The 21,788-nt window shown below is 47.1% G+C and overlaps 1 protein-coding gene across 1 annotated transcript in view; it reads left to right on the forward strand.

The window, feature by feature from the left end:
- Positions 1-1,532: 1,532 nt before the first annotated feature.
- NTN4 (netrin 4) overlaps positions 1,533-21,788 on the forward strand; it is a 46,136-nt gene continuing 25,880 nt past the window's right edge. The window contains exons 1-2 of the mRNA XM_014964305.1: positions 1,533-2,621; positions 20,653-20,940. Coding sequence (XP_014819791.1) covers positions 1,932-2,621; positions 20,653-20,940 — 978 coding nt within the window. The 5' untranslated portion in view covers positions 1,533-1,931. The remainder of the gene's footprint in view (positions 2,622-20,652; positions 20,941-21,788) is intronic.

The following is a 21,788-nucleotide window of genomic DNA, read 5'->3' on the forward strand; positions in this document are numbered from 1 at the left end:
CCGGGGAACCTCCCACTGACCAGGTCCTCCTCCACTGCCTCCCCAGGGGCGGTAATCGACGATGTGCAAAAAGCAAAAGGACTTCATGAACACAAACAGTGATCTCAACCTGTCCCAGGGTGCTGACTGAGCCCTGCTCTGTTTACTTCTTCTCAAATCCGCCGTGCAATCCCGCAACTGAGGGGGAACCACAGTAAATGTTCATCTATTTGTTTAGCGACAAACTGCACTGTGTTACGTGTAGCCAAAGAATCCAGGAAAGCAGCCAAAGACATAAATTAGGCCAACTTGTGGCAAGCCTAACTGATAGTATGATAATAGCACTTACTTACCTGCCCCTCAGGAGAGCTGTGTAGGTTAGTTAATGTTTATACAGCGCTTTGAAAAGGATGTTCAGGAGATGTATGTGATATTGCATTAATTTTACAGTTACATTTGTTTACTTTTCTAGAGTAAACGTATTCTGCACGGTTAATAGATATCATCTCAGATACAGTTTTACTGGGTCCCTGTAGGAAGCTAACTTGACTGAGCACTTCTTGTTCACTAAAAATTTCCCAACACTGTTTACCTGGTGAAATCTAGAGACTGGACTCAGAAGTGCTTTGTAATGGGTGCATAACTAGCAGCTGTCTACATCTGTTCTCAATAATTGGTATAGAAAACCTGTATAGACTGTTGGTGGTAGAAATGTTTTCTTTCCAGCATGTTTCTTGAGGAGCAGGAGTGAGGAATGCTGTCAGGCTCTGAAGGCTTAGCCTCTGCTAGTGTAAAATATAGCTTAATTGCAACTATGACACTGTAGACAAAAGTTGAATAAACCCCAAATAAAGGATTTATTGGATGATAAACTGAAACAACCTTTGGACATCACAAAAATGCCAAGAAGAAGCCATAATAATTGGTGCACAAAGTATGACTGGTCCAGTGATAAAGAAGACACTATGTACCTCAAATGGTTTGGCTTGCCCACATTCAAGTCATCAAAGCTTTTTTTTTCTTCTCTTTTTTTTTTTTTAAATGTTAAACAGTTATGGTTCATCAAATACAGCCTTGACCTACTGTTACATTTATTAATAAAGAGGTGGAGAGCCCTTAATCAAACATTCTTGCACCAGGAGGGTTACATTGCAGTTGTTTTCACACCAAACCCCATGGTGACTTTATTTTTCTTTGACACTTTAACTGTAGATTTTTAAATCGACAAGGCTTCCAGAGAAACTTGAACAAAAACCACAGAGCCTCAGCTGCGAGGCAGCTTGCCAGCATCATTTCAACCAAGGATTATTTCTTTTTTTTCCCCTCCTTTACACACACCAGCGACAGCCTTCCCAAAGTTAAGAGGTGCTTTGATTCAACCCTCACCTCGGCAGCAGTGTGGGGTGGGGACGAAGGGGTGGGAAAGGGGGTGAAGATTCGAGGTCATTGGTGGCAGGAGATATTTCTACAAAGGGGGTGAAGATTTTAGGTCATTGGTGGCAGGAAATATTTCTACAAAGGGGGTGAAGATTTGGGGTCATTGGTGGCAGGAGATATTCCCACCAGCTCTTGCACTCCCAGCACCCAATCTGCTGCACAGTGAGCTTGGGTGCAGTACTGATGTCCCCCTTGGCCATCTCCTTGCCAGCTTGCCACCTTGGCTGCCCCAGTGTCACCAGCATTCCATCTTTCCTGTCCTTTTCTCTCCTTCCTTTCCCAGGAGCACCTGGATGTCCTTGGAAGCCTTGAGGCAGGTGTGGCATGGCCATGGCCACTGCGCCTGAAGCTTCAGTCCTGCTCTGGGTCCCTTGGGGCAGGAGGGCGAGGTGGAGGCATCTCTCCTCCCATGCTGCCTGGTCTGCTCTGCAGCTCTCCATAGGGATTTTCCCAAGTGCAGGGGAGCCCTGAGGGGCTTTTTGGTTTGTTTTGCTGTTACAGAGACTCTGAGCTCCATGGATAGGAGAGCTGAGCAGCAGTGCCGCCCTATCCCTTGGCCCCTCTTGGGGGTCTCGCCAGGGGACAGCATCCCTGAAAAGCATCCAGGTGGCCACGTCTGCTCCTGCTGGGGTGGGGTAGGACGTGCCCACCTCGGGACCTGGTTTCAGCTCTCCCCTGCTCTCTTCCTTGCAGGTCTGGGCAGCCCCTGCGAAAAGGCCTGCAACCCCCGGATGGGCAACCTGGCACACGGGCGGGCGCTGCAGACGGAGACGGCCTGCGGGCTCCATGCTGCCGAGCCCTTCTGCACCTACACCGAGGACGCCCAGCGCCGCTGCAAGCGCCTGGCTTGCGGCCGGTGCAGCGGGGCCCACGCTGGGCTGGCCCACCCCCCCTCCGCCATGGCCGACTCGCCCTTCCGTCTGCCCCGCACCTGGTGGCAGGCGGCCCAGGACGCCCCCCGCGAGACCATCCGGCTGGACCTGGAAACCGCCTTCTACTTCACTCACTTGATCTTGGTCTTCAAGTCGCCCCGGCCGGCCGCCATGGTGCTGGAGCGCTCCCAGGACTTCGGCGAGACGTGGAAGCCTTACAAATACTTTGCTGCTAATTGCTCGGCCACCTTCGGGCTGGAGGACGATGTGAGGCAGAGGGGAGCCATTTGCACTTCCAGATATTCGAGTCCCTTCCCCTGCACTGGAGGAGAGGTAGGTCTGCTGAGGTCGGGAAGAGAAAGACCTCGCTCCAGCCACCTTTCCCTCTGCAATCTCCGCTCCGGCATTTATTCTTTCTTGCCTCACTGCCATCCCTTGTCATTGAATTTATTTCACAAGGTGAATTAACATAATTCATTCCAAGGTTATGTAGCCACCGCCCTGCCCCTTGCTTTGCTGAGGAGCTCTTAATCCCCCTCTTTTTCCTAAAATCTCCTCTTTCCTCTCCTAATTAAGCTGCCCGACACGACTGCAAACAAGGCAGATGCTGCCGATTCATTGGGAAAGCCAGAGGGAACATTGCTCTTGACAATCTCCAGAAATTTGTGTGGTTTCAGGATGATGCAAATCAGTCCGACTTGGACCAAAATGCAACCAGGTTAAAATTAATGGTCACCAGATTCACTTTTAATAGTGACCACCTTCGCTGAGAAGTAAGCATGTAACTGGTCAAAATAGCTACTGACCAGATTGAAGCATGGTTCCCATAAACAAAATTAGCCAGGTAATTAAGAAACTTATACCTCATCTTCTTCTTTTTTTTTTTTCCCTGTGTATGCTTATTCTCAATTGCAAAGAGCTTGAAAGAATGAAAAAAAAACCCACCATGTTTGCTAAAAGGAAAAATATATGTGAAAAAAAACCCAGATGATTTTCAATATCAGAAACAGCAGATAATAAATCATGCATTTGGAGGTGCTACCAAGAATACTCTTACTTTTTGTGCCTAAAACTGTCCCACGGTGCTGGAGAGCCTCCCCTAGGAACCATGACCATGGGGTTGCTCTCCAGAGTCCCCACTCGTGGGGATGCGTCCCTAGTGACACGCTTTGGCCTTTCAAGGCTGCTCCCTCTAGTGGCCTTATTTAATAAGCTCGCCTGAAAGTGTAATACTTAAAATTACCCTCTGACCTAACACAGAAAAAGGAGATGATTTGATTATTGAATCGGATTATATCATTTTAGATTCTGCTGATAACATGTTTTAAGATGAAAGCCTGATTCTTGGAAATCAGCAGTTATGTCTGAGAAAAATCACCTGGTTCAGACCCTTTTGCAGTCATTCAGGATCACCTCTAGCCATGCTCCATCTAGGAAGCCACCCTCTGCAGAAATACTAAGAGCTGTTTATTCACTAAAGTGCATGTCTCAGGAGGCAGCCAATGTCCTGCTCTAGGAGAAGCTGCTCTGTGCTCTCGTCAGCTCAGAAACAAGGATCTCCAGACCTGTCAGACAGACCCAGGATGGTTATTTCATGAGCCCAGCAAAGGGTTTAAATGAGAGGACTGGTGAGAGAAGCTGCAGTCTTCCTCTCTTCTCCTGCCTCCCTTTGGTCATGCCCCCAGAAAGCTGCCTGAACTTCCTTTCACAGTGAAATATGTAAAGGGGCTTATAAGAAAAATGAAGTAAGACTTTTCACCAGAGTCTGTTCTGACAGGACAAGAGGCAGCATTTTTAAAATGAAATTGATTTAAATTGGGTATAAGGAAGACAGGTTGCCCAGAGAAGTTGTGGATGCCCTTACCATGGAAGTGTTCAAGGTCAGGTTGGATGGGGCTTTGAGCAACCTGAGCATCCTTGCCCATGGCAGCGGGGTTGGACTAGATCATCTTTGAAGGGCCCTTCCAAGCTAAAACCCTCTGTGGTTCTGACTCAGGGCTAACTACAAAGTGGGACCTAAAAAAGAGCTCATGGATGTACCCCGTGGGGAATTTTCCAGGCCATCAGCACTTCTGCCAGCCTCTGTGTCCCACCATCTGAATCATAGACTATGCCAGTCTGTGACACTGGGCAGGGGCTGAAATCTGTAGCTCTTGGGCCAGTCAGCAGGACATATCTGGGCTTCTCTGACTTGCACGCTCCTTTTTCAGCTTTCCCAGGGATCGTTCTCAGGGGCAAGAAACTCAGGGCATTATTCAGGGCATTATTATTTGTGCCGGGTTCCATGTAGCTAGAAGCCCAGTGTGGTTTTCTCTGTGGTCACCCCATTGATATACCTGCACACCAGGATGGGGGCTCTGCCTGGTGAGAACCTCTGCAAATCCAGGCCTCGTAGCCAGCTCCTCTATAGGTTGGTACAATGTATAGGGAGAGTAGGATGGAGGTCTTGTGTGTAGAGACCAATGCCTGTCTCAGGAAGGAAAGGAATTTGGTGATGTTTGATGCATCTGTGGTAGCATGCTGCAAAACCAGCCTGTTTACCCAGCTTGCTCCTGTGGGATCTCTTCTTTTGGCGTCGCTTTAGTTTGTGTTATTTCAAAGAAGCTATAAAAGTCAAGATCATTTAATTATTCCAGGCTTTAAACAAATGTTGAGTCCAAGGGCCTGGAGTTTATAAGATTTTATTTATATGGCACACTTCAGTTCCCTGCCCTTAAACACCACTTTTTACCTGCAAAGTAATAACAGCAGCTTTCTGGTGACCAGATGGCAAGCCTGCATGCTTAGCAAATATCACATTTAATTTATTACAGTGTGCTACATTCCAGCAATTACTTGTAACTGCCAATAGCAACATGTATCTCACCTAAAGAAACATCAGAGTTTTGTGTTCTGTTTGGAGTTATGTTGTGCTTTACTCCCACTTCTGGTAGCACCTAATTTCAGACATATGGAAACAGTAATTTCACTTGAAACAGTGGTTTCAAATATGCAGTCATCTGAAATGTCCAAGTCTGAAGGGTATTATTTAATTGCAGCTCAGTTGCCGCAATTTTCTTTAAAGCACAAGCATAAATTCTGCCAGTGCTACTGGATTTGTCAACTTTTTAAAACTGCTTTGAATTGCAACACAAGGACTGTAACCCGTGATCCAAACTGTGTGTCCCACCGTCTATACAGCACTTTCTCCCACTTCAAACATCTCAACGCCACATGTGCGTTTCCAGGCACAGAGTCGGGGCTTGCAGGGTTTTGCAGGACGGTGGGGTCTGCCCACACTGCTGGTGGCTTGGTCACCACCACATGTCCCCCCGGGTGAGCCATTTGCAAAGCTGAGGGGAGATGTGAGGAGACAACGGCTCACCCCACACTGCACCGGGACTGATCTGCCCATGTTTCTGCAGAGCATCACGGTGTCTGCGAGCCCTGTTTCAAGGCAGCAGCATGCAGAGCCTGGCAGTACTCAGGGGCTTACGGCCTCTTTTTAATAAGTCACATGTGCTAATTTGGAACAAACGCCTATCTGCTTCAGTTTTGATTGAAAAAAAAAAAAATCAGGCTTTTTGCATTTCTTCTGCCCTTCGTCATCATGAGTCATTCCTTAGATGACTAGTTTAAGTCTTAGGACAAAAATCCTCCCTCATCACAAATTTGCCATGATGTTGATTTTGAGGAGATTTATGTTACAACAGAAAGCAAGCTGCCAAGCCTCTGGGTTCGTTTAAAAGACCCAGAGCTCAGAGCTTGTGGAGAAATGAGAGATGCTGAATTGGCTCCAGGAGACGCCTTTCATCCTTCTTCTGTAGTAGAGTGGCTCTGGGCTTCCCTTTCGCAGTGGTGGGACTGGGGCAGTGAAGGGCACTGGGAGAGTGGTCTGTGCTCAGAGAGTGGCACCATGCTGTGGTCACCCAAGCTGGGTGCCACCACAGCAGTGGGAGAGGTAATGTCACACGCCACGTGTGGCACTTGGCAGGTCTACTGATGGGTAGAGTCGCCACAGCACGGGACTTGGCAGGTCTCTGCTCCTCTTTGCCACCTGTTCCTGATGCTGCAAAACCATCTGGTGTGGTTGTCCTCTGCTTAGGTTGTCGTCTGCATCTGAGTCCTCTGCGCTGAAGCAGGCATGAGCTGGAGGATCAACAGCCAATGGTGGGATTAGGAAGGAAAGGGCAGATCTGGAGAGAACTGTGGAGGAAAGAGTTCGAAGGCTGCATGGCACAGTGGTGATATCAGGAACACTACACTGATGCCCTGGGTTTAGTCTTCAAGGTTTTCTTGGTGGAAGTAAGCATGAGTTCACAAGTCAGCACGTGCTCAGAGACTTTGCCGAGCTGAGCCCCGTGCTTGGAGCAGCCTGGCTGTAATCTGGCCTTACGTAAAGAAGAACCACCCTTTCAGCAGCCAGGAAAGCAATGGCTTCTCTGCAAGGATCCAGGAGCCAAAAAAAGCATCTGAGCCCCTCCTCAGTAGGGAACAGAGGAACAGAGGTAGATGGCGGGTGCCTACCTCCTGCCCTGGCATCCCCACTCACCTGCACACTGGCACTGCTTTTGGGGCCTGTCACCGTTCAGCACTTAGGGCCAGGCTGTCCCCTGTCTGTGGGGTCTGTACAGTATGGGAGAAGGAGAAGCAAGAAGAAGGAGGAAACCTCAGTACAACCAACCTGCGTTTCCAGCAAGCTTCAAGCATCTGCCAGTTTAAGGGGTTGGATTTGCAACACGAATCAGCTGCACACAGAGGGGTCACTAAAGTCTTTCTCCATGCTTAATTTAGTGAATTAATTGTTTCACAGCAGCAGTTTGTTTAGCATAGGCAGAAACCTCTATATGCTGGCCTTATATCATCAGTGTTTTAAGGGAAAGCCTAAGGCCAAGTTTTAGCCTGGATCATACAAATGTGCTACAAATCCAGAGTATTTCCATTGTTTTCCAGGGTGTAACCCTTCAGCCACATTATTGCAAGGGAAATCAGAACTGCATTTGTCAGCCAAACATAATCTGATCTAAGTAAACAAGATGCAGAAATAAACTCTTTCAGCATCATGCTCAGACAGGAATGCCAAATCTAATAGTATATATAAAAGGCTGTCCTCCCTCCCCTAGTTCAGTGCATATTAATATTTCTTCTTTTTCAGTTTAATCTGATCAGTGTTAAGGGCTCATCGACAAGGGGCCCTTAGCAGATGTTAATTCTTTAACTGTGAGCATGAGTGACTGTCCACTCTGCAATGCAATTATCTCATTCACTTTACGTTCCCATCTGTGGTCAATTCAGATTAGCTCGCCTGAGTGTCCCCATTTAGACAAGCTTCAGGATAAAAAGACTTACTGAAGCAGAGTCTCCTTGACAAGATTTTAGTAAATTAGTAACTTATTTGAGTGTTCATCTATTCAGAATACCGCTAATAAATCACTTTGAGACCTCAGCTATTGTTGCTTTTTGCTATTAATAGGGGAGGCATATTTGCAACTCGACTGTATTCCAACAAGAAATTCTAATGTGCTTTTAACTTTTGAAACGTCACATGCTGCTGTTTTACTGTGGGGTGTGTGTCTTACTGAGCATTTTATTGATCTCATGTGCCTCTGTAGCAGAAAAAACTTTAAATGTTACTGTTACTGCATGCAGCCTGCCTGTGTTCATTAAGGATTTGGACACCAGTCCCAATGGTTCTACCTGAAATTAGCTGTGTAGAGGAGAATTAAGCTGTATCCTGCTGCTTACAAGTTTGGCCCTCATAGACAGTGAGGAATTGTAACACTCGCTGACACAAGCAGGAGTTAAAGGTGTTCAGTGATTTTTATTTTGAAGCCCAATTTTTGGGTTATAGAAACACAGCATACAAGCTTTTGCTCATATTTTTTTTTTTTTTGCCTGTCTTTTAGGCCTAAATAAGGTTATCATTGCTGTCCTTAACTGAAGCTGCATCTCCATTGCTCTGAGATCCTCCAAAGATCTCGTGGGTCACGGGAGATTTGAGTTCAGTCGCTTGCAGGACTTGGAACTCCACAAAGAACCTGGGCAAATATGCAAGAATAACTTCAAAACATCCTGGGACATCAGCCCATTAGAAGGCTGCAAATGGCTTTTTCAATTGTCCTGTGCCACTGATGTCTGCACAGAGACAAAACAAAGACCTAAACTGACCAGAAGGATAGAGGGACCCTGGCCGGTGTTCAACTGTGCTCGGAACACTTGAGGACACGGCTACACTTTGTAGAAGTGCATTTTGTAGGAAAAAAAAAAAAAAAACCAAACCCAACTCTTTAATATCATCTTCCTGATCATTCTCTCTTTGGGAGAACACAAATCGTCAGCCCCTGTAGAGAAATGCCACATGCAAAAGAGAGTCAGTTCAGCTTGGGGCCAGGGTTGATGGTAGTAACGGTCAGACCAAGCCCAACTCTTTTCATTATATCCGTGAATTTAGGAAAACATGTGGGTCATTATTTCATAAGCCCAAGAATAATAATTTTTAGGGGAAAAGTTAATGAGATGAAGTAAGCAAAATCAGGCCGGAGTCAATGAAATGATGTAGGAACCTAGGAATCCCAAGCTGTGGCAGCTGGCTGTTCCACACAGAGTGGCTGGGGAGGGTACATGAGAGCCAAGCAGGTTGCCTTCCTGCTGGCCAGCATGGCACAGAGCTCGCTGCTGGCCAGCAGGATGCCATCCCTCCACCAGCCACCCTGATGATGACTGTGGCGAGATGCATCTCTTGGTTTGGCCACTGAGGTTTCCCTCCTGGCAGGGAAGCCCACCTTCCCAGGCCCTGCGCGGGGTTTCCACTGGCTTTAACACAGAGGGGAGCTTCTCTCTTTAAATAAAGGGGCAGCACAAAGGGAATTCCGGGAAAAAGGAGAAACCCGAGCTTAGTTTTCAGTCTGTGTCTGAGAGGACAGGAGATGAGGGCGGTTCTGGACACATGTGGAGACAAACCTTCAGACTCCAGGGAATTTTACCAGGAAAGGTACTTTCTCTCTAGAGAAAGAATCATCAGGGCTGAGCTGCTGTTTTCCAGCTGGAAAAAAAGCTTCTGATACATGGAGTACCAGGGATGGTACTTTTAGGTCTCTGGACCAGGTTGTGTCAAAATCCTCCTTCTCTGTCGCAGGCAGTTCCAGAGAAGTGGCGTGTCCCTTTCCTGAGCCTCCCAGGTGCTCAGCATCTCTGGAGGACCATGCCACGCAAGGAGCAAGACGCTTCTTCAGCCTGCCTGGTGATCCTCCACATGATTCCCCTCATTGCAGCTAGCTCACCGGAAGGTCTCATCATCTCCTTTTCCCCCTGGCTTTCCCAGTGCTTTTGACACTTGGAGATTGGCCCTCCGCTTGGCCAGCTCTTGAAATGCAGCCGTCCCTAGGATGGAGCACAGCCAGTGTTTAACAGTGCATATCGGTGATCCTCTGTTTAGAACAGCAAGTTTCTAACAACTGTGGATCAGAGCTTCTGGATCTGCCTCCAATTATGGCTGAAACAAATTACTTCTCAGAGTGAGCTTGACCAGTCTGTGAAAGGGGACATATTGTAGGCTGCCAACAGCAGGAGGGAATGAATCCCAGGGCTCCAGGAGACCCTTTCCAAACTTCTTATGTAGGAAGCGAAGAGCACTGTACCCATATGAAACAAGAGGAATTTGGGTAGGCAGAATTTAATTCTCTAAATTGGCATCTGGCCTTGTTAGCGGGACTATTGCTTCCCTTGAGAAAAGTGCCGAGGGGTTTTAGCGGTGCAGTCAGAGCCTCTCTTCAGGCACTGCACCCCACTGCTTCATTTCACAGTTCATTTTTGGCATGAAGGGAGGACTGGCTCACTTATTCAGCTCCCAGTTCACTGGCTGGAAAGTAGGGCTGCCATGTTTCCCTTTGGGATTCCTGGATACAACCGGTTACATGGGAAATGTGCAACCTAAAGCAATGAATCGACACATCTCAGAAGTTTTGGATCAAAAGCTCATGGGGACTTAATCTGAGATTAATCGCCATACACAATGGGTGTCAGTGTGAGATATCCTGTCTACCAACATTCAAAATACACAAATGGCGAAGTCCTCAGATTCTCCCTGGGCAACATTTCCAGGAAGAAAAGAAGTTAATGTCCAAAACAAACTTACTAGACACATATGCCATGACTCCATCACCAGTCTCTGTGCAACGTCACTCACTGCTGTGTAGCCATGAGTTGAAATGGAAGTGCTGTTTCTCATGGCCTTTTTGACTATGCATATTTACATATAATTCAGACAGGTGTTCTTTTTTCCAAAATTAAGTGTAGCTCATGGTAACTGGATGGCTTAAGCAGCCAGCTCTATAGACACAAAGCCTTTTCATTATAGGCAAGAGCAATTGAAAAATATTCATGAAGCTGGGTTACTCTTAGGCTGAAAGAAATCCCCTTGATCCCTAGTACTGTCGCAAGCATTCTTGCCGAAACACTAACCTGCTGCCTTGCAGGCTTTTGCAGTGCTGCATCATGCTCAGAAGCTGTTAAAGGGGTTATTCTGCAGCTCTGGGGAGTGAGCCAGCTTTTGTTACAGCCCTGCCTACAAACAAGCAAGTCCAGTTCTCTGTCTGACTCTTTGGAGGTAGCTCCAGGTTTTCTTGGTCTTCCATATGCACAACAGGTACTGCCAGCAGGCCAAGGCTGAGAACATAAATCTTTGTGGGGATAGGGAAAGGAGGGGAACTGCTGGAGGGAAGAGTATTTAAATACCATCTTTCTTGCTGAGCAGTCAAAGGACTTCTTCATATCATCAGCTGAAATGTGCCGGTTCATTTTCCGATGCAGGATAGTGCGGCCTTGGAAATGGTGATTCTGAAGACGAGAAAAAAACAATAATTACTTTCCTTGATAGTGCGTAGCCAATCATATCATGCATCCGGAAGGTTTTGTGAGCCAAGAAACGGAGTGTTTTCTATCTGTTTGGTGAGTGAAAGTAGTGATTAGGCAAAACAAAAACATTGCGGAATAAACTGTCGATCCTTGGAGAAGCACTGTTAACTGGAGGTGAAGAAATCCAAATACTTTGAGCTGGTTTGATCTGGAGAGAGATTTTTCTGGTAAGAATATTACTTCTGTTATTGTCATCTGCAAGGCATGACCTAGCAGTGTTTCATTTTCATCTAATGAAATTGTGTGGTGGGGTGCTGAAGGGAAGCTGAGAAGATAGCTCCTGTCTGATTGATTAATGCCAGAGATGTCAAAGATCCTGGAGAAATCCCAAGGCTCTTGCGTAGCTCTCCTCATGCCTTTTCCAGCTCCCCACCAGCCAGCTGCTGCGTGGGAGTAGGAACTCATCCCATACAGCTTCTTGCTTTTGAGAATGGCATAAGAATGCCTTGAGTTTCCCAAAAGATAAAAGTTGCCTTGGTATAAATTAACTTGTCAAGGCCCCAGTAAGGGCTGGTTATTTGAAATAGTTGGATTTTCCTTTAGAAGTCTTTGTAAGATCGCCTGACTTTTGGATGGCGAGACAAGGGATTGTTTGCCTTCTTTTATGCACTGTAAAAGATTGCAGAAGGGCTGTAGGCATGGGTCAAATGCTGTCCTTTGTCAAAATATATCAAGCAGCCCTAACAGCTGCAGGAGTGCCATTTCTCCAGCATCTCAAGAAGCTCGGGAGCTGCTGCTGGTGGTTCACAGTGGGTTTCTGTCACCATTGCTTGGGGATGTGGTCAGAGTGCTTTGCACTGTGGCTTGAAGGACAGGCTCCACTGCTCACTCTGTTCTTAGTGTCTCTGATGGTCACCTCTCTGCGGTCGTCAGGCAGTTTTACCAACTTCTCTTGCTGTTTCTTCTCACTCAGGTGACGCTGAAGTGCGCATCATGAATGTGCACATGGAAGGGATGGTCAGATTTCTCCATGAGAAAAAGAGTTTCTTCTCTGCAATCCACTTAGTCTGACAAGCAGAAAAATAAAGCATATTGGAGGAATTGGTGTGTGATACCTGTGCAGTTTAGGCTGATGAAGTTCCCACACCATGTGAATTATTTACAGCATCTGCCAAAAAACCTTTTTTTAGCCTAAAGTCATAGCAATTAACATAGCACAGAGATGCACATGGGTTTGTGTCTTGAAAACTCTTTTATTTGGTGTGGTAATACATCAAATGAGTCTGTTTTGTCAATAGGGCGTACCAGCATTGTGGCTCTAGCAGTCTTCTTCACAGGGGAAGGAGTCCATGAGGCTTGATTTTGCGAAGGAGTAAGATTGTTTTCATAAAACTTCTAGGAACTTAATGCCTTTAAGATATATCTCCCAAATGTGCTTGAAGTTAGCCAGCAGTTTCAAAAGTCTTTAGGGTGGACTGATGGATAGATGCATAAATGCACATGCAGTGCAATGGCACAAGCCTGTTTCAGTAGGGAATGTCCCTAAAGGCTGTGGGCAAAATTTGCAAGCAAACCACTCTTCTGCAGACACAGCTCTGCCCTCCAGGAAGAGCCAAGGAGAGATCCTGGCAGAAGTTGACCATGCTGATGCAGAAAATGTTGGCATGGGGTTGAGCCCTCAACACTGAAGCTTGGAAGACAAGAAAAACCTTTCTGCAGAGTGAGTCTCACCACCTGGCACAGCAAACCTTCATAGTCAACCCATCCTCACACTTACAGCAGGACGGCCTCACCTCAGTCTTTTTTGCATGTGTTGTTGGGTATTAGGTTTAATTAGGCTAATTAGGCTTAATTACTCTTTCCTGGGAAGGTGCAGGGGGATGGGCAGGGAGCAGTCCCAGCCCCAAGGCTCTTCTGCACCACCAAGAGGTGACCAAGCAGGGATGAGTGAAGGAGGTGTGGGGATACCCTCTCTGGGGCAGGAACACCTAGCAGGTACTGGATTTCTGCAGCTAAATTTATATTCAATTCTCTCTGAAAGTGTGTGTGGGGGAAGGCTAATCAGGCTTTTGTGGTGATGCTGCAGTTTCTTCTTGGGTGGAAATTGAAATCAGACACTGTGGCCCATTCCTGTGATAGAAAGCCCCAGGGGGTACACACACATTGCATTATTGTTACTATTCTTTAAATTACCCCTTTCTACAAATCAGGCGTATTGCCCCCTGTAAGCTTTCTGTAACCTTATCAAGAGAAAGGATGACTTGTAACTTTTGCATCTATTGAGAAGGAAAGCTTAATTGGCCCAATAAAAATTCCCAGCTAAATTTCTCTGAGCAAGACCAGCCGAGGCCGAAAGCAGTTGCCACTTTTGGGTAATTCCTCTGGCAGAGGGCCTGGGCTGTGTGACGGGCTGGGTTGGCAGTGGAGGGGGGCACAGGGGGACAGGGCATGGGTGCAGGCCCACAGCAGATGAGGGTGGCAGAGATGTACTGGGAGCATCTCAGCTTGAGCTACAGTTGTGTGCGGCTGAAAGCAACAGCCGAGAGCTGTGGGCACCAGCAGGTGTGAGGCGATGCTGGGCACACAGCTGGAAATCCCGGGGTCAGGAGGTGGGATCAGAAGGGCTCCCCTTCGCCTGCACCCCGGCGCCTGGCAGGCGGTGCCTAACCTTGGCCCTGTGCCGGGCTCGAGGGAAATTCTTCAGGAGGCAAAGGGATGAGGTCCTGGATGCGCTGGCAGAGCTCCACCACCGTCTTTACTGCCTACATTTTCAGAGCCTTGCCCAGGCACTAAATAAACCAGATAGCATCCAGTGACATGGAGATTCAACAGGGCCCCATAATACAGGGCAATTAGGCACATCATTTATTTAGTGCCTGCATACCAAGAGGCACTACAGGCTCCTAATGCAAACCTTAACTTTTCTGTTAAGCACTTACCTAGATATCGCATGCCCTTCTGTAACGTGTGCATGTCGCTCATTGCTTTTGCTGTCTCTCTACTTGGAGAAGATAGCAAACCTTACATTCTTTTTATTCTTATTATTTTCTTCCTGTGTTCTTGTAAAATACATTGAAAGGAGCAAAACCATCAGCAAAAATCAAATAAACCAGTACTGAATTTATCAAAAGGCCATGAGCCAAGTTGGTGAATCACTAATATGGATAGGTCATTATTATAGAGAGCTTATAGATGCATTTTCATACATCCAGGTTGGATAATACAGGGTAGAGTCCATCAGTCTCTTTTGGCAAGGAGACATAGACTACTTCATGCAGTGTCACCACCTTCATTTTCATTTACAACCAAGTAAAAATATGGTTATGTTTTTAATATTTGTTTATTGCTTTTACTTTAGCTGTATTCCCATTTGTTGGTTTATTCCCTTGTGTATATGATTCTTGAGCCTCCCATCCATCTGTTCCCTCTCTCTGAAATATGTTACTGTTGTCATTTTGTGAACCATCCCCTGATGCCTTCCAGGCTTGGTGGGGAGAAACTTTGGCTGAGGCCGGGCTCCCAGTTGGAGGCTGGACCATGGCACCTGTAGCCAGACTTTGGGGTCTGGAGAAAGGCCACATGCATGGGGGCTGCTGGTCCCTGTCTACAGCCTTTGCAGTTGTGCTTTTTTTTGAAGGTCTGTGAGGAGGAGGCTTCTTGTGGCCCCACTTTATCCCTGTGGCCACTTGTGTCTTGACAAAAGTCTGCGCCTCTGTAGCTGCGATGGGTGGGAGCTCCCATGTTTTGAGATGCATCCGTGACTCATGGAGAAGGCTTTGCTGACAGCAAATCTTTCATTGGATTTGTTGACTTCCTCAGGCAACTTTGACTTCAGAGCCTATTTTGTTGCTCTCAGCATCATTCATTACCATTTTCCTTCCCACTGTGGATATATATAAAGATGTCCTTTCATTGCCTCTCGAGTGTAAACATACTAGGGTACTTCTTGCAAAGGGACTTTTATGTATTTATAAATCGAGGTCATTGTGGTGCAAGCGGTTACTTGAGTGCACCACGTTCATGTGCCGATTTATTTATATACAGGGCTACATTATTGCATCTGCAGAATGGCAAGTAGCTAAGGCTTCTTGCCCTGCTAAGACAAAATAATGTGAAGTAATCAACAGAGCAAGAGTTGCTCATGACAGCCCATAAGGAAATTGAAACGCTGTGCAAATTTATTAGAGGCCGTCGACGTAGCGATGTGCCCAAACCACAGGCAGCTGGAGCAGCCTGGCTGAAGAGCAGAATATTTTTATTCCATGGCATGTGCAAGGCGCTGTGGGGCAGCTTCTCTGCTCCCACTTCCCTGGGAATGGAGTGGGTTCCCTCCTGCCACCCACCTGCTGGACATCCCACGTGGGAGATGAACCTGACTCTCTTGAGGCATAGCGGTGGCATTCCTCACTCAGGGGTTGCAGTCTGCAGTTCCTGTTTGTCTGTGTAGAGACACTTCTCCCCCACCAAAAATATCCCCATGCAGGTTTTAAATCCCTCCTGTATTGATGGTGTTTCATGAAAGGGTTGTATTTATAGGACAGGGGATCCAAGAGCATAGTTCTATATGTCATGGAAGGAACATTACCCCAAATACTAAATATTTTGTTTTAAAGACAGAGGTTCTTTTTATTTGCCTCATGGTTTGTGACATTTGCTGCTCAGATATGAGATACTGCTAGATATTTAGTTTTAAATGGAAGTTGAGATACAGATGCAGTTCCTGGGACTGTGTTTAAGAAGAATCCCAAATATCATAAGATTCATAGTGAGCTAGCGACACTAGGAATGTAAATATCTTTCTGATAGGATATATTATGTCATGTCTAGCATAAAAGTGCTGTGGGTTTTCGATTTATTACTTCCTACTTGTTCAACAAAATAGAAAATTTGGATTAGTGCATTAGAGTTTCTGATGTAAAGACCCAGTCCTCACACCCTTTGCTGTCATACATGGTGTTGACTACTGGGAGAAGTCACATCATCTATGTAAACATTGTAATTCTGGGTTTTGACACATTGTTGGTAAGACATGTACACAGAGGCAGACTTGAGTGGAAAAGGACATAGGGTGCTTTCTGGTGAGGCTTGCTGCATGCAGATGGCCAGATTCTGCTGCTATTGCTCCAGCACCAAAGGGGTGTGTTCCCCTGCGTGTGGCAGAGATTTCTCCTGGCAGCAGCCCAGCTCTGTGAATACAGGAATGGTATCATCTATCCAAAAGGATGTTCTCCTGTACCTCATCAAGCTATTTATCTCCCTTGTGTAATCACAACACAGCTCTTTGGCAGGACCCTGGGGTATGGTTTCTTCCAGCACATTTGGGATAAGAGTAACTGACTTGATGGCTCTGCAGGCAGCGACTTTGCCAGGGGAACGGGAGGGAACTGCTGTCCCCCCATCACATCTGGCAGAGGGGCTGCCTCAACAGCTAAAAAGCTGGCATGACTTGTGCCTGCATCAGCCAAGACCACGACTGTGGTGGCAGAGCCACCGAGGAAAGTTTCTCTCCCTGTGAGTTGAGCGTGGCATGCATGTTTTCTGTGTGGCTTTAGCAGGATAAACCTATAGGGTTTTGGGAAGCTGTCGGGGAGAGGAAATGATGGCTGTGGATTGGGCACATCACCATGAGCATCCCAGAGTGGCTGGGGAGCCCTGGCCCAACAGAGTCAATCAGAGAAGCCAGCTGCCCCCAGCCAGGCAGTGGGACCAAAGTCTTGCCTAGTGGCTCCAGGGAGATGATGGGCTTGTGAAACCCTGTGGTCAGATGTACATCTGTGTTGGCAATGCATCCTTCTCAAATCCTGCCTGCATGCTTCCCCTCCACTGTTAAAACTAAAAAATATTTTCATTGAAGAGGCCTCTAACAGTGGTGGACAGGGGCTGTCAGCAGAACTGGGTGTGAAAACCCAGTCAGGTTTGCTATGCAGACCATGGTTTGTTTGTAGACAGTTGTTGCAGCCCTGGGCTGCTCCTATCAGTGGGAGAATTGCACAAAAAAGACCAAGAAGAGGTAAAAGCAGGAAAGCTGGCACCCACGCACGTGTGTATGTGGGGCTGGGGTGCTGGGCAGCACAGGGCTGCATACCTGTAGGAACTGTGTGAGAGTGTTGTGGCCCCAGAGATGTGCTGACTTCTGAGAAGGGCTGGAATAAATCAGCGAGGTTAACAACTGAGCAGGGAAATCTCACTGGGAAACACATCCTTGACCTTATTATGCAGCCTCTGGGGGCTCCAGGTCAATCGGCTGGGGCAGAGCAGAGAATTGCTGTTTGTATGGCACCCCGCATGTTATAATGACTGGTTTGTATTTTATTAAAACAGAACTACTAGGGTCTGGGACGGAGGGGTGAGGGTGTTTACTGTGTTGGCAGCAGTGAGAGCAGGCTCGCCCTGTTATGTCTCCCTGCTGCAGGGTCCAGCGTGGCTCTGGAGCTGGGGCTGGGGATGCTGGGCACAGCAGGAGAGATATGGGGCAGCTGAGAGCCTGCAGCCCCTGGGAATTACAGATAGGGCTCATGTTTAGCATCACTGTTTTCGAGTAGCCATAAAAAGAAATGTTTGTAACGTTTTAGGGCCTGAGAGAGAATACTGGCTCCATTGAAATCTGCAGCATAACTCCCCCTGAATTCCACACAGGCACGATTTAACTCTCTTGGCATGAAGGCGCTCATGGTTATTGATTTCCTTGCTGTGATTGTCTTTTACTAGAGTTACAGGCATTGGTCACATGTGTTAAATGGGGATAGATGCACAAGAAAAACTGAAAATTATGAGAAGAAAGTCTGCAGCTAAATCTAGCGAATGTTGTTCCCATTTATATATTTCCTTCACCATTCATATCTTAATCAGGACAAAGAATTCTCTGAGATGCAATTTATATAATTGCACAGAACCCAAACTGCTAGTTTTTACTGAAAATTCTCAGCATGACATTTTCCATCATCTCCACTACAAGGAAATCAATGTCTTCAGTTTGGATGTTTCCCATGGAATTTTTTTTCCATATCTGAACACATCTTGTGTTGGCAAAGCCACTAATGAGTAAATGTGATCAGAATGACATTGATTTAAATTTGGGTAAATAACAAACCTTGGGGAGAGGTGCAGGGCCTGAGAGTTGGGTTCACTTGGGTTTCTGTTTGTATCTGCTTGGTAATTTTAGTTTAGGAGAGCAGAAAAAACTCTGTATGTTCCTGAAGATCGGAAGGAACCCTTTTTAAATGTGTTACTATTTATTGATATCCCTCATCAGACTCAACACATCTGCACAAGGGGCATGCTGCTCACCATCCTTGCCCTCTGACCACCTCTTCCAGGTAACCTTCTCCCTCATTAGCATCTTTCTGGCAGAAGATGCTGGAACACCTTTGGGAGGGAACATTTGCAGGACGGCGGCGTGGGGCTGCAGCCACAATGTGCATGCCAGTGTGATGTGTCCAGCACCATCTCACTCCACGGCTGGTGGAGGTGGTGGCCAGCAGGCAAAGCCCATGGGCAGCTGAGCTGGCAGCACCAGGGTCATTATTTCCAGGATATGTGAATCCTGCTGAAATAAAAGAGAAGCCTTCATCAGCTGAAGCAGATCAGCCGCATCCTTCTGGAGGAGCGGATTTAGGGAGAGGAGGCTGTGACCCCCGGCACCTCCTGGCAAGGAATGATGGTCACCCTTCACTGCCACACACCTCCTTGCGGTTGGTAGGAGGCTGGCCAGTGTTTCAGGAGGTATGGGTGGTTATCAGCGGGGCATGCAGGGTGGTTTGAGGAGGTTCTAAGCCACTTCTGGGAGCAGTGCATCAAGCCATGAGACTCTATCACACCCTCAAACATTTGTCAAGTGACTAATTGAATGTTGCTTACAAATATTGTAGTTCATCGAGCCTTTGGTGGCTACTCTGTGAAGAGCTATTTAACTATTTAGAAAGTGTTACTGTAAGTTAAATGAACAGGTAACTAATACGTGTGTTGTGAATAGGTCATTTTATGTTAATGGTAGTTTATGAACTATGTGCTGTCTCTGATGTCACACTGTAGGCAGCTAAACCAAGTTTAAAATAAACCTCTTCAAGAAAATTGGTTATTTCTATCTAGTGCTCTCAATTCTCAGCTTGAGCCAATATTTACCTATTCAATCAGTCTGAGGTTAAAATAAAGACTGACTGATAAGTATCTGTTTAAACTTCAGAAGCCCCCCACTTTTCTTTCTTTCTTATCTCGGTTTTCTCAGCTATCAGCTTGCTGTCGCTAATTGCCATGCCTAATCACTTTTCCACTAGAAAGCAGCCTGGGACTGATAGGAGCCAAATATTTGGAAAACTGAACTTTATTTGTTAAAAAATACCCCACCCATTCTGGGGGAGGGAAGATTAATGAAGAGTGCCCCACCTGAGCATTACCTGCAGAGTTGCCAATCCCTGCACTGGGCCATGCCGCGTACCAGCAGCACCGACCTCTGCTTTAAGTTAATGGCAAAATGTTGCTTGACATCCGTAGGGTGTGAACTTCACATGGGAAAGGGCATAGGGGAGCATGGGGAGGGGGCTGCTTCACACACACCATGGTGGAGGTGGGTTTGCCGCTCCCACCAGTTGTGGAGGAGGAAGAGCATCACGAGGGCCTGGTGCGTGCTCTGGAGGGATGCTCCCACCACCATTCTGCCTTCCAGCCCACCTCAGGGCTGGCTGCAGCCAGCTGCCTATGGCTTCATCTACTTTGGAACAAGTTCAGTAGAGAGTTGGTCAATGAACTGTTTAGTAAGACTTTGATTATTTATTTTTTTTAAAAAGCAACCTCCTAAACCTTCTCCCCTACCCCAAATTTCCACAGCTTGTGTCTCCCATGCCAAATGTATTGCTAGAAACGGCTGAACTCTTCTAGTTGTATCTCCTGAATATCAGCTTTGCAAATTTGAGTGTGTGTCTATATTATATAAAAGAGAAAATTGTCTTCCCATCAAAGGTAGCAGCCTGCCTTAGCTATGTGCATTGTTATTTCTACCTTTTCATAGAATCATAGAATCGTCTAGGTTGGAAGAGGCCCTTGGGATCATCGAGTCCAACCATCTCCCCTACTCTACAAAGTCCTCCCCTACACCATATCCCCCAACACCGCATCTAAACATCCCTTAAACACATCCAGGGATGGTGACTCACCCCCCTCCCTGGGCAGCCTATTCCAATGCCCGACCACTCTCTCTGTGAAAAATTCCTTCCTAATGTTCAGTCTAAACCTACCCTGTTGGAGCTTGAAGCCGTTCCCTCTCGTTCTGTTGTTAATTACCTGTGAGAAGAGACCAGCACCAACCTCTCTACAGTGTCCTTTCAAGTAGTTGTAGAGAGTGATGAGGTCTCCCCTCAGCCTCCTCTTCCTCATACATGGATTTTGTTGCACGGATATGAAATGACGATCAGTTTCGAGTGCCCTACCTCTGCAGCTTTTCTGGTTAATATATTCACGTATTTTCTTTAATTATATCAGTTTAATGTGACTCGTTATGGAGTTAAGACATTCTCCTCCCTCTCCTTTCTCTGCCCAGGTGATATACCGAGCCCTGTCGCCACCTTACTCCGCAGAGGACCCCTACAGCGCGGAGGCCCAGGCGCAGCTGAAGATCACCAACCTGCGGGTGAGGCTGTTGGAGCGGCAGGGCTGCCCCTGCCTCCCGGCCACCCCGGCCCCCCGGTCCCCGCAGCCCCCGCCACCCCTGCACTACGCCATCTACGACTTCATCGTCAAGGGCAGCTGCTTCTGCAACGGCCACGCTGACCACTGCGTCCCCGTCGCCGGGTTCAAGCCCGTCAAGGCAGCCGGTGTTTTCCACGTGGTATGTGCACGCGCCCAACAACGTCTGCACTGCAGGACAGCAGAGTTTTAAAAATAGTAGGGAATGGTATAGAATATGGTATAGGTCTAAGTGTATGGTATTTGTCACCTGGTGCCCTGAATTCCAAGCACAGTGAGCCAAAGCCATCTTTACAAAGGAGGTGGCCTGAGGCTGAGGTGCTGGGCTTCTCTTGTGCCTGAGTGTAGGGTCCACCAGGACTCTCATCCTTCAAGGGTGCTCCAGAGTAATTTAGGTTTATTTATTTCAGGTGGATTCTTAAAAAAATTAAAGTCAGTGACTCCCTTCTTCCCCCAGATGCTAACTCTCAATAACACAACATCTAAAAGATAATAAATGCAGGGTATTTTAATGATAGAGAGGGAGGAGAGCTTCCTCAAATGTACTAGGGATCTTGTGATTGCCATTGCTTCTGGAGCATCCTCAAATACTGGGTTGGCTCCTGAACTGGAAGTCAGGAGTGATTTGCCTTTCACTCCTAGACTTTCCATTGCACTTTGCAATACCTTTCTCCAGATAAAAACCCTGTGCTCCAGTTTTGAGGGGACTGCCATTACCAGAGCTCTGAGCTCAGATCCCTTGGGACAGACCAAGAGTCCTCCCATATCACAAAGAAGCAAGAGCCACCAGCCCGTTGGGGAGGTGATGGGCACAGCAGCAGCTGATGTGCTGGATGCCTGTGGCATGGTGTGCCTGCACCCTGCCAGCCCGGGGACATCCTGGTCTCATTGCCCTCAACACATCTTGTCCTTTCTCTGCCTGGCTCTGAGAGACCTGGCTTTGCTGACGGAGGAGCAGTAGGGAAAGCCAGGGAAGTCAAACGTATTGCG

Source organism: Calidris pugnax, unplaced genomic scaffold, assembly GCF_001431845.1.
Source record: "Calidris pugnax isolate Ruff unplaced genomic scaffold, ASM143184v1 scaffold44, whole genome shotgun sequence".
Lineage (NCBI taxonomy): Eukaryota > Metazoa > Chordata > Aves > Charadriiformes > Scolopacidae > Calidris > Calidris pugnax.